The 13970-nt window shown below is 37.1% G+C and overlaps 1 protein-coding gene across 1 annotated transcript; it reads left to right on the forward strand.

Annotated features, from left to right (window-relative positions):
* The first annotated feature begins 978 nt into the window (after window positions 1–978).
* On the forward strand, window positions 979–13688 carry clrn1 (clarin 1). The gene is made up of 3 exons (XM_039660066.2): window positions 979–1625; window positions 3543–3722; window positions 8603–13688. Exons 1-3 carry the CDS (start codon window positions 1373–1375, stop codon window positions 8866–8868), a joined length of 699 nt encoding a protein of 232 aa, XP_039516000.1. The 5' UTR covers window positions 979–1372; the 3' UTR covers window positions 8869–13688.
* Window positions 13689–13970: the final 282 nt, after the last annotated feature.

Below are 13970 nucleotides of genomic sequence, written 5' to 3' on the forward strand. Positions count from 1 at the left end.
GCCTCTGCTATACATTAAATCAAGAAACTCTAAACTACCAGTATGATTAGACACATTCAAAAGATTTATATTAAAGTCCCCGCAAATTATAGACACTTTATTTTCATTAATCCCAAATAATAATTGCTCCAGTTTGTTATTAAATGTTGTAATGCTAGACCCTGGAGTTCTATATATACATGTAACAACAATATTCCTCTGTTTCTTCATTTCAATTTCAATAGTTAAACATTCCATTAAATCATTAATGTGAAAAATCTTGTAAAGTATTAATTGCTGTTTCTGTTTGCTTTGTTTTTATTTTCATCGTATATAAAATGTAACTCTTGTATTTTTGTGAATCAGTTTTTGCCATGAAAATAGCCACAGATGCTGATATGCCATTAAATAAAACTATACTGTACTGCACAAAACATGGGCCACGATAATTTTGTCCCACAGTTCACTATAACAGCTGTTCTTTATTATTCTGTATAACAGAGAAGAAAAAGCCATCAGGTTGGGACAACATAAGATGCTTCAGTTTCTAATCCCAGAGTTATATATAAAGCACATAAATTATTTTTTTAAAATTTTAAACTTTAAATTTGTCTTTTCTGTTCTGTTTCTTTTTCAAAACTGCATCAATGCATTTGCTGCTGTATCGATGCAGAATCATCTGTATTGATGTATTACTGTATTGATATTTTGAGCACAGCCCTATTTAAAGCCTTGTTTCCATGTGCCCCATTTTATACTTTGAGCACCTGCCCCTCCAGAGGTCTCTGCACGGCCCATATGATATAATAATTCATTGTTGTCATTGGTAATTTCAGATGCATTAGCTAAAGTTAACAAATGCAACTTGATTTTCAGAAAAAAAATTATTAGCATTTGCTGATATGAACATGGATGAATAAATGCGGTGTAGAACTTGTTTATTTTTAGTTTATGGGAACTAAATTTAACTAAATAAATTTACCCAGTAAATCATCCATCATTTCACACACGATAAACTCCACATTTAAAGTTCAACTGTAGCAGTGAAATTGCTTTATTAATTGTCGAAAGAGATGTGGATCCAGAGTAACCAATCCAGTGTAAGGTCACATCATGCCCGATCACTGGTGCGAGACATTCAACCCGGTTGCTTGGTGATGACGGAGTGCAGTGAACGCGCTTGGCGTAACACTATCCAGAGAAGACATTGGGATACAACTTTACTCTTTCAACGTGTGTATTTGAGCATTTCAGATCACTTTATAGCATTCATGTTTTAGACTTGAGGGGAAATCGACAACCGCACAATGTCTTTCCCCATACTGCATTACGGGAATATTGACGTGTGGACATCCATTGATTAAGGCTGTGCTCGTCGCCGAGTCAAAACAAGATGCCTAGCCGTCAAAAGAAAATCATATTCTCTATCGGAGGGGTGCTCTGCTTTGGCTGTGTTCTGGTCGTGGCAGCTGCGATGGGGACTCAGTTTTGGGTTCAAGCGGCTGTTCTGTGTCAGACGGGCGCACAGATCGTGAACGCGTCGGGAGCAGAACTGGAGAAATTCATCGGGAGCGCGACCTACGGGCTTTTCCACGGGAAGGGGATGAAACAGTGTGGTCTGGGAGACAGACGCTTTTATTTCTCTTGTGAGTAACTTAGGAAGTAAAAGTCTTAAGAACAGGTTCTCAATGCAATACAAGACAAATTGCAATAAGCCTTCAAAAGTATTTGGACACTCACATTATAGCCTATAACAATTCACAAATATGTGGTAAATCATAAAACGGTAGATATGATTTACAGTCTTTGTGGTTGCAAAGCTGTTGCATCATTTTTTGATGCCACATTTTTTGATTCCACTATTTTTGTTTGTGATTTTGCAATGTAAATTTATCTTTTGCTCCCCTTATGTTTTTATATGGCATCGGAAGGCTGGTATAGTCCATGGGTCATATGGACTACCTTTATAATTTTTATTTTATTTTTGAAGCCTTAAAAGATCTGAATTAAAGCTTGGAAAAGAGCAACCAATATATTATTCAGATTGTCTTCTTCTGTGTGCTATAGAAGAAAGAAAGTTTAAAAGGTTTAGAACAACGTGAGGTTAAGTACATGATGACAGAATTTAAAAATATTTGATGAAATATCCCTTTAAATGTCCAAATACTTTTTGAGGCCACTGACATGTTACACACCTCTTTCAAATTATATATATATATACATAATTATTTTTTTTATTACATTTTATACTGTAGAAACCGATTTAGTTGAAACCAATTTATTTCGCCTAAATCTAACTCTTGCCATCACAATTTTTTTTTTTACATTTAAAAAAAACATCACACTATTTTTCTCATGGGGACCAAACAAATGGGACATCTTCTCCTGTGTTAACCAATATAGGGTTTATCAGGCCACACACACAACCACCTTTTCAGTCATCAACCTGTTTTGGAAAATCGTTCCTGTATCCTCCAAAAGTCATCACACACACATGCATAGCAAGTAAGTCCCGTTGAAATAACTTTTAAGAGTCAAAGGGCCGGCTTTAAGAGACATCTGATTCATTTAAAACCAAGTAATATGAAGCTTTTCAGTTTGTTTTTTTGTTTGTTTGAGTTTTGGGAGGCACTAGACTCATTGAATGGGGCTCAACTGATGGATCTTTTATGACAGCTTCGTGTACAACAGGATTCTTTCCTAATGAGATCTGGAAACAACCCAGATACCAGAGCCAGACATTTAGTAGAACAAAAGTGAAGTGAGGTGAAGGCCAAGTATGGCAAACCATACTCAGAAGATCTCCCTGCTTTTAACCCATCCACGTTAGTGCACACACATTAGGAGAACATATTTAACACACACACACTGCAAACCGTGAACACACACCCGGAGCACTGAGCAGCCATTTTGGCTGTGGCGCCCGAGGAGTGATTGTATGGGTTAGTCATTTCCTGCTGGTATTGAGAATCAGTCTAACTCTCTAACCATTTGGCCATGACTGACCCCCTTTAGCATTTTGTCATTATAAATTTGTTTTTACTCACAAGGAGATGCATAAAAAATGGGGACAGAAACTTTAATTTTATTCTCCATTCTCTTTGTCACAGAGAGGAAATTGTCTTTGCATATCTCCATAAATTTATCCCATAAATAAATGCTTACATATCGACACACAAACAGAATTAAACAACTGCATAATTCCTTGACGCATGTCCAAGCATCCCACAATAATATTAAAAAGATAAAACTGCTAATATTAAATGAACAGAGATTACTTTAAATCATTTTCATTTCATACACACTCAAACTGTAAAAAATGCCAATTCTTTGTAATTATTTGTGAAATTTACTTGCAATTTCTGAGTGAAAATGTCAGTGAATCTTATAATGACAGGAAATATAATATAACAGGAAACACACGCAACAGGCAGTGAGATTGCAGACAATGATGACAAATGAAAAACTGTCTCACCGCACATTTTACGCATGTATGAATCATAATGATTCGTGGCCTTACCCTCACCTACATTTTGAACTCTAGAAATCTCTTTACTCTGTAGTCTTTCCTGACCTGATGGACGTGGTTCCAGCCAGTCTACATGTGAGCGTCATCTTCTTCTGCGCAGTGCTCATCGTCTTCTCCTCGGTGTCCTGTGGGTTCTTCTTCTTCAATGCCTTCGGAAGCCCATATGAGACGCTGCATGGACCCCAGGGCCTTTACCTCTGGAACATGATAACCTGTAAGACACACACACAAACACACACGTGATTCTCACTCTGGATATTCTCTCAACCAACTCCATTAAGTTCATCCTGGGATGCTTTATAAGTGTCATGGGATGCCAGATTTCCTTAACTTTTTTGGATGAAAAATAACAACAAAAACTGTAAATACAATTAATAAGTAAATATAATAACATTAAACATGTAGTTAAGTTCATAGATTCAGGTCAATAGATGCTTGAGAAAAAATCCAGATCCTGCAGACAGTATGTGATGAATATTTCACACATGCATCCACACAGACTGGGTCTATACTGAACCACGACAGGAACGCGCCTCTGCGATTGTTTGTCTGTTAGTTGTGAGAAAGCGAGCTCAGCTATACCGTGAAGAGAGAATTGATAAATGACATCATAAATAAGTAAAGTGATGGAAATGAATGCGCTTGGTGGAACTGGCCAGATTTCCACTCCATCTCTAGTGTCAGGTGCCTCTGTTGTGTTTGTACTGATGGAGGCCATTTGACCTGTCCACACAATTAAACCATTAAGTCAAAAAATAAAGCAGGATCACTTGCAGTGATAGGAAGAAAGAATACTGTGTTAGACTTTGGAGATTAATAGCAATTCCGAAGTAGTGTACAGCATATATATATATATATATATATATATATATACAGTGTTGGGGAAGCTACTCTGAAACTGTAGTTTGACAAGCTACAAGCTACTCGTCCGTTAAACTACAGTCAAGTTACCCTTTTGGAAAAGTAGCTAGCTACACTACAAGTTACTATCAAAAAGTAGCTAGCTACGTTGAAACTACTTTTGCTTTTTGAACAACATATTATAAATATTATATTACATATTATTATTATAACATGCTATAAATTATATATTATAAATAACTGAATAAGTGTCTGATAAATGTTTTAATTAAAATATTTAGTGTTTGAAACAATGCAATACAATTATGATTTCATAGAGTTTTGTTTTATTACACACAACACATATCTCAGACTGTTTGTCAAAAGTGCAAAATTGCAACAAATAGCCTAGAAACATTGCAAGAACAAAATATACATTAAACATAAATTGCATTTAGAACATTTTCTCAAAAATACCGATTGAACTTGGACAAATAAGACCATGGGTAATTAACGTTAGTTGTTTCTCCATCATCCAAATCTGCCGTCACCTCTTGCTCCATCATGGACAATCATAATATGGGTGTGTCACTGTCAACCCACTTCTTTACGTCAGTGAACCGTTAGCCGCAAGACGCGTGATTAAACAACAGGTGGCGGTAATGGCAAAAAAATGAGTTTGTAATCTAACGAGAAGAAGAATATCCTTGCATCGCGCTGATTCGCGCAGGCTCGACAAATGCAATGTAGCTTTTGCTTGCGCTAAACCGCTACTTGCTGCAAAAAGTAGTTAGCTACTGGAAAAGCTACACTGTTTAAAAAGCAACTGAGCTACTGCCAAGCTACTGAACAATGTAGTTAAGTTAGTAGCGTCATACTTGTAGTTAACTACTCCCCAACACTGTATATATATATATATATATATATATATATATATATATATACAGTATATATACCATTCAAAGTTTAATTTGAACCCATACCTCTTTTAACTAATTTTTGAAATGTTAAAGGGGTCATGAACTGGCTTTTTAAATTGTATTATATTGTTGTCTGAGGTCAATTTATGTCATTCGCTTGGTTTTTGCATTCAAAAACATCACAATGAATAAGTAATTATATTTCATAGCTATTTTGTACCCAAGTTTTGAGCCTAGCTGAAAAACACTCGTTTTTTATGGGCGTCTCGCACTGAAGACTTGGAAGTAAACGCCCACTGCTGTGAGTGGATAACAGTTTTGCATATTATAATGAGTTTCAACTCACCCGTCAATCCACTTGGGGGAAATTGTTTTGAAAACGTCCAATGTTGTAAAATGGCAACTGGAATGATTCGCCCATACATGTTCGACCCAGAGTCCGTGTGTTGCACAATTCCTGTCAGATCCAATATAGACGGCACAGCACCGTTCTTTACTCTTAATCAGTCTGCAAATCCAGTCTTGTTTACACAACAATCGTCAGTGAAATGAAGCGAACAGACAGATAATGTTTTTACCTCATCAGCTGGAACGTCATTAAAAATAAAGTTTATCCTATTGGAATCCAGAGGAAGCTTATGCAGGGACTGTCTTCTTCCACAACCAGCCACTGCACAATATTCCGTAAAGCTCGGTAGCTCGATCCGGTTTGTCATCACGATGTGGCCGATGTCGATGCCGAATCAATGGGCGGGGCTAAACCGTCCGTGTTGGTAGGCGTTGGTCTTCTTCTGCGGGGGTGGTGTTTTATCCTCTTTGTCTTCATAGTTCCCCACTTTGAAAAATGAGTCGTTCGCTGAGGCTGGTGTCAATAAAAGCTTTTATTGGACTAACAAGGATGTTTTCGGTTCTGAAACTTACAGGATATTCTTATAATATGATGACCTCTTAGATGTCAAACGCTCAATGAAAATCTGATATCTCAGTTTATCACTCCTTTAATATTATTTCAATTCTGTGATTTCCTCACCCTTGTGTTTTTCAAAGAAGTTAACAAAAGGAGATGTGTGTTTGAATATATTAGCTACTGTTTTCCATACAATGAAAGTGGATGATGATTTCTACCTTTGAGATCCAAAATGGTCAAAAGGTCCCGTAATGGTTTGGTTACGCTAGCGAAATTCTGCAGGCAAAAAATATCCGTTATGTGTTGTCAATAGTGTGGGGAAGCAATCGTACTAAAAACCTTATGTGCATTTAAATGTGTTGCACCAAGACATCAATGACGTTTGTTCTGCGTTTGTGGTTCTCATGACTGATCATTAAATGAATAGCAACTCCAAAGGGAGTTTGAAGTAAGTAATGCTAGTGTTAGTCATATGAACTTTTTAAGGTACTTGTCTGCCCTTTTTGGAGACTGACAGGATGAATCACTAGCGTTGTATGAAAAAGAGCAGACAGAACTGTTGTTTTGGGCTGTAATTGAAGGCTCTAAAAGGCTAAATGTAGATAAAGTATCTTTTATACCTTACCAGATAAAGTGCACGTATAAGTGACAAGTCAAGCAAAGTTCCTCTACAGTAAAGGGATGTGGTAAAAACCCAAGCTTCAAGAATACAGCTAAACTCAACGATGGTGGCTCTGTGACTTCTCTCATTTAAAGCCAGCATGAAACGGAAGTTGCGATTTTCTTTTCTTCTTTATTGTGACGTAGTGAAACGGCTTCTCGAACAAGAACAAATGTGGGACGGGACTTGATTTTGACAATTAGGAATGGATTGGCTGGTCGTGGTTTGCGATTGGTGGATCTTGTGTGAGTGACATCATCAGAGAAGAGAAGAGGGAGCAGAAGCTATTTTGATTAAACATTACAAGGATACATTCATTTTAAAAAAAAAAGTGATGTGCATGTATAAATCATTAATAAATACTGCAGTTTTCTAAAATGAATTAAGAATTGTCCATTTTGATTTTATGATGACTTTAAATGGATCACACAAATATGAATCATTTACATTTGTGTTTTTACATCAGTACAAGACGTTATGACTTTCTTTTTTTCAGGGAAACACATACAACAACATACATTGTCCGTGCAATGGAAGTCAATAAAATTCCAATGTTATTTTGGACCCCATTGACATTCAATGTAGCTCAAAAACATGAGAAAAATGACCTAATTTAAATTTTTAGGTGATATGAACTAACCTTTTAAGAATTAGGGAAGCTTGTTTCTGCCCAACCAACGGCAATTGGTACGAATTTTACAAGGTGGCTAAATCGCACGAATTCATATGACCTCACTCGTACGATTTTTTGTAAATCGTACATATTTTATGAGTTTCCCAATTCGTATGAATTCGTACGAATGACCTACCACTGCCCCCGCCTCTAAACCTACGCATCACGTGGGTTTAGACAATTGTACGAATTCATATGTACGATTTTTGGTAAATCGCACATATTTTATAAGTTTCCCAATTCGTATGAGTTCATACGAATGACCTACCACTGACCCCGCCTCTAAACCTACGCATCTCGTGGGTTTAGACAAATCGTACAAATTCATATGTACGATTTTTGGTAAATCGCACATATTTTATGAGTTTCCCAATTCGTATGAATTCGTACGAATGACCTACCACTGACCCCCGCCTCTAAACCTATGCATCACGTGGGTTTAGACAAATCGTACGAATTCATATGTAAGGGTAAGAGGTAGGTCATTCGTATGAATTCATACGAATTGGCCAATTCGTAAAATATGTACTATTTAGCAAAACCGTATTAATTCGTACGAGTGAGGTCGTATGAATTGTTACGAAGAATTAGCCACTTTTTAATCATTCGTCGAATTCGTACGACTTGGTCGTGAGATCGGGTTAAAAAATCTCACAATTAACATGTTTTTTTTCTCAGAATTGTGACTTTATATCTCGCAATAAGGACTTTATAACTTACGATTTTGAGTTTATATCTTACAATTGTACATTTACACTTATGCATTTGGCAGACGCTTTTACCCACAGCAACTTGCATTGCATTTCATTGTATACATTTAGATTCTTATCAGTTCTTGCTTTCCCTGGGAATCGAACCCATGTCCTTGGTGTTGCAAGCACCAACGCTCTACTGTTTAAGATACAGGAAATTCTGTGTTTAATCCCGAGTTTAAAAACTCACAATTCTTACTTTTTCCTCTCAGAATTGTGAGATATAAACTCGCATTTGCAAGAAAATGACTTTTTAGTGTTTTTTATTCTGTGGTGGAAACAAACTTCCACAAAGAACAGCTTTTCTATTATGCGAAATGTATTATTCTCTCTTTTTCCAGGTTTCTGTGGCTGCTTGGTCCTTATTCTGTTCTCCTCCGAGGTCAAGCTGCATCACCTGACCGAGATCATCTTCAACTTCAACGAGGTGAGCTTCGTCTACAAGACCCAAAGCGAGAGGTACGACAGATCCTTCTGGCTCATCTTCCTCGCCTTCCTCACGCACGGTCTCAACATCTTGCTCATCCGCCTTGCTGGGATCCAGTTCCCCTTTCAGGAGGCCAAAGAGTCCGACGTTAGCACGGGAGCTGCGGATCTCATGTACTGACCAGCTCTTTTGTTCGACTTCTTCCCTTTCCCCTGCACACGTCATCCAACCGCAGCGACTGCCACTTCTCAACAGGAGCCTTCAGAAAAGCAGCATCCGGTTTGTTTACAGCTGACCAGGCAAGGCACATCTGAGCCTCTCAAGCTATTCAGACCATGTGTGGCGGTGAACTTGGAGACGCTCGTGTGTCTGCGAGAGAGAAGGGTTCTTATCTCGCAGTGGGGAGGCGGGAGCGAGAAACTCTCTCTTTCATTCATTCTGTCAATCACTGAAACAATTAACACTCACCATTTCAAACGGCTGATGAAAACACCCTAGCTGGGGACATCACAGTTTCCTTTCGCTGTGGATCTTTCATAGTCCGGTTGTTGTAGCACAAAGGGATGCCACAATTGGCAATTCTACAGTGACTCCAAAAAGTATTTTGACACTTAAGCCACACTTAAATATTTATAAATGTCTTTGCATTAGATAACAAATTAATCAAGCCAAGCAGCACAAAAAGAAGTTTGTTTATATACCCACTAAAAATCTGCAAAAACGGCTTAGAAATGTGAAGTTAGCTCTGAGCAGTGTTAGCTGAAACTAAAGCTAAAACCATTTAAAACAACATTATTTTCATTACTTGAAAGAAAATAAACCTGAAATATTTTTAAGTCATGAATCAAACTAAACGTAAAACCTAAACCTGAATAAAAAACCCTCATAAAAAATAGTAAAAGTTAAAGTTTGTTAAAACTAAAACAGTAAAAGTTGCTAAAACTAAAACAGAAAACATTCAAATAAAGTGTCATTTAAAAATATCTAACAAAGTATATCAAGGATACTAAAATAACACTGGCTTTAAGATAAGATCTAGAATCATTCATTTGCAGTTGACATGGCCCTGATCCGCGGCTGTACCACAAACACTTGGGCACTATTTTTATTTCAAATTCAGAAGCTATGCAGCATTTTTTATTAAAATAAATGTTTTGTCAGCATTGCGATTCTCTTTGTACACTTTTACAAACTTCAATGCACGTTTAAACACAATTTAAACAACGTAGGCCTGTAATTCTATGCATTACTTTTGTATTAAGTTGCTCAAGCAAGTGGTCAAATATTTAACCATGTATTTATATTAAAATATAAATATTAAAAATGCAAACATTTTAAATTAAAACTTAAAATTGACAAAAACTGGCATTTCAAATTTTATTATATTGTTTTCTGAGGTCAACTTATGACGTTCGCTTGTTGTTTTGCATTCAAAAACATCCAAATGAATAAGTAATAGGCTATTTTATACCCTAGTTTTGAGCCTAACTGAAAAACACTCGGTTTTTATGGGCGTCTCGCACTGAAGACTTGGAAGTAACGCCCACTGCTGTGAGTGGATAACAGTTTTGCATATTATAATGAGTTTCAACTCACCCGTCAGTCCACTTGGGGGAAATTGTTTTGAAAACGTCCAATGATGTAAAAATGGCAACCGGAGTGATTCGCCCATACATGTTCGACCCAGAGTCTGTGTGTTGCACAATTCCTGTCAGATTCAATATAGACGGGACAGCGAACCGTGCGCTGTCACTTTATTTCAGTGTTTGCAGCACAGCAAAAATAGACTCGGCACGGAAACGATCTCTGCGCTGCTGTATCCACACCGTACCTGGAACGGACTGCATTGTGAAAGCTCTGACCTGTTAACTAGGGTGACCACCCGTCCCGCGTAGCGCGTGCGCGCACAGCGTTTGAAGCCCAATTCATGCGTCCCGCAAATTGAGACCGTGTCACGCATAATCAATGCTTGCTCAAAAAAAAAAAAAAAAAAGTCGCTCAGTCTATATCCTCGAGACCCAGGCAGCCAAAGGTTGTGCCTGAACACGTTCACGTTCATGAACTCGTTCATATTTTGGGTGAACTGCACGTATTGTTTTATTGCCTGTCCTGATGAACGTGTGAACGCGTTCATTCTGGTGTCTGTGAACGCACGCTTTCTCAGTTTAACTTCATTCAATGGGGTGCCAGATTTCTGTAGAGCCTTCCAGGCGAAAACCCGGCTAAAACTCACTGTAAACAGGGCTCAATATGTAGCGAAAAAAACACCCAATCTGGCAACACAAGCCACCACGGCTGCCGTCGACAAAGGCGTCGTATGATAATTTAAACGGATTTTATAACGAGGTCGGTGAAGATGGGAAAAATCTTACATTTCTGTGCAAACTTTGAACTGAACTAGTTCATTTTAAAATGTGTGAACTGAACTTTGAACTAGTTCAGAAAGTGAGAACTTCCCTAAGACTGGTTGCCACTCCCACGTGACCTGCTGACTAGGTTGATGTCAACTTTTTCATTGTTGTCATGACAGCGCAGCTTCTCGTTCCGTGAACCTCTGGAGTTGTGAGTTTAGACTTTTTTTTCGACTTTTTTAAAAACTGTTCCTGTGGTGTTGAGGAACTATAATTCCTGTTAATCCTATAATTTTATATTTTTATTTATTTAAAGTGAATTGTAATGAAAAATAAATAAAATTAAATAGCTAAAGTAAATCGTAAGTGGAAGTGCATCTGTAGCCTAAATTCATTGAATGTTCAAAATATTAATTTTATTTCGAAAAAAATACACATTGGTTGGCCTATTCATGAGCATATATCAGCACTTACACATGTTTAGGGAATAGGGCATTATTAATGTATGTGCTAAGGTATGTGCTTTTTTTTTTTTGAACAATTATTCATGTACAAACAGTAAGGCAATAGTAACAATTCTAGATATGGGTAAACCACTATCAGAGTCTGCCCGTGGGGTGGGGGCACCGCTGCGCCAAGCAGTGTCCCACATTGTCCCTCAGAAAAATACCCCTGGTCCCCCCTTGGGCTTATTAGCAGGTGGTCACACTACTGTTAACATGGGTACGGAAAAAAGTATGCACCGCATACGCACTGCAAACTGTATTAGATTTTATGTGTGTTTTTAGAGCCATTTTAAAATGATATTTAAATTTCTGATATTTGCCTACAAATCATTTAAAGAAAACATGCATTGAAATGCATAAAAACACATAAGGCACATGAATGCATTCAACAACAACCATGTCTTTAGCATTTCAGATACATGTAAAACATTGGACAAATACATACTGTACAATTTCAGGAGTGAGAGCCGCATTTAAATAGTACAACAAAAGTAATTTGACTAAAAGTAATATTTCAGCGACCAAAGACTCGTCATGTCCTGCTACTGTACCACAATCTCCTGAGGCGTCATGTTTTGTTTATGCTTGTAAAGGCCCGTTCACACCAACAATCATAACCATAAATAGGAACAAAGGCCGCATCCACAACTTTTTTTGAAGACACGAGGCGACAGGGCCAGCCCGAAGGGGAGGACTTTGGTCTATGTCAAGGGAAAATCGAGACATGATGAAAGTACACATCCTTCAGGTCGATCACTGCAAAACAATTTTGGGGTTGAATGCATCCAAAAATGTGTCTTTGCGTCCGCATTTTAAGGACCGATGAATATATGACCGCTTTATCACATCCTTCATCAGTAGGTGTCCAAAGTATCCAAATCAAAGAAGTGACCCTAAATACACTAACAAAACAGAACGGACATGATTTCAAAGAAAAGGGCACCGAATGTAAATCAGATTATATAATATATATCGTCGCGACGCTCACAGAAGCTATCCCAATTTGTCACTTTAATTCTGAAGTAACGTTGAGTGTGGCTAACTGATAGGGAACTATGTTAGGGACTATATCGCTCTGTTTCTGTTTATTCTGAGCGTGTGCCTGCCTGTCACTTTAAATGCTTGAGGATGGATCCTACAGCAGGATGGATTCTGATTGGCTTTCAATGTTTTTATCGTTCATCAGTTGGATTAAATCGTTGTGAAAAGTGATTCCAATGATATCGTTTCTCTATGTCGTTATCGTTTTAGCTGCGGTGTGTTGTTCTTAAATTGTGAGAACTATATCTATATCATTATCTTTATAGTTACTGTCCTTGGTTTGAAGTGGCCTTAAGGATGCTATGCAGAGGGCGCTCTTGGTGTGTTGCCATGTCCACCTGTTATACACCTTTTTGGGATTGTTGGGATTGGTTAGTAATGCGATCAATTTCTGGAAATATTACAGTGGACAGGTGCTGGTTGTGATAATTTGGTCTTGTTTTCAATATAAAGCATTTTTTTCTAGGAAGATCTGGCAACCTGAATGATTCACCATTTTTACTGTTTTTGTTGTTGTTGTTGTTTTGTTGCGGCGTACACATACAGAAGAAAGATCTCTGATGGGCGTTTAAACATGTAATTAACATCTAGTTGTTCAGTTCGGTTGCGTTGCGTACACACTTTTTTGTAAATGCGGTTGTCACTACCTGCATTTTTCGGAAGTTAATTTTCGGTTGTAAAGGATTAATCACTAAAAGGTGAACTGACAACCGAATTTAACTGCAGTGTGTATGTGGTCATTGCTATTGATTTATCACTTCTTAGATCTTCTACGTTTAACTACTAATAGGTTATTCAATTATTTTAATCTATTTGTATTTTCTTGTTCATGAATGGTTAATTCTTACTTGTGTTATTTGTTTATAAACTCACATTGTGCAAATGTGCCACATTAATGATAACTCAACGTTTAACGGATCAGTTGTTGGTGTGTATACGATGAAATATTCTCTAATTGAATTCCTAAACTCTGTTTTTACATGATTTTAAGTCAATTCAAAATCATAATAATTAAACGTAACATACTGTACTTTTAGTTATTTGACATACAGTACTCATTAGTTGTGATTATTGGGATATAGAATGAGAGGGGCCAAAAATACACATTTTTTTCTTTCAAAAATACACAATTATGTTAAGCATAGATATCAATTCTGAAACACTCTTTTTCATCGTTGTTATGGGAGTGCAGATTTTCCGGCTGTAAAAAAAAATGATTGTTGGTTTAACTTAAAAAAGTAAGTAACCTGTTTGCCTTAAAATTTTAAGTTCATTGAAATGGAAAATTGAGTTAATACAATGAAGGAGAATAATTAAATCATCAGAAACTCAAAAATCTGAACTAAATAAATTATTTAAGTTGATTTGATAAAAGAAAAAATGT

The sequence above is a fragment of the Pimephales promelas genome, chromosome 16, assembly GCF_988280905.1.
Source record: "Pimephales promelas chromosome 16, fPimPro1.hap1.1, whole genome shotgun sequence".
Lineage (NCBI taxonomy): Eukaryota > Metazoa > Chordata > Actinopteri > Cypriniformes > Leuciscidae > Pimephales > Pimephales promelas.

What these genes read in the sequence shown, in the direction of transcription:
- clrn1 (XM_039660066.2), top strand. Translation starts at nt 1,373, where the DNA reads ATGCCTAGCCGTCAAAAGAAAATCATATTCTCTATCGGAGGGGTGCTC. An exon ending in CAGACGCTTTTATTTCTCTT is followed by an intron (nt 1,626 to 3,542) that starts GTGAGTAACTTA and finishes TTTACTCTGTAG; the next exon opens with TCTTTCCTGACCTGATGGAC. An exon ending in CCTCTGGAACATGATAACCT is followed by an intron (nt 3,723 to 8,602) that starts GTAAGACACACA and finishes CTCTTTTTCCAG; the next exon opens with GTTTCTGTGGCTGCTTGGTC.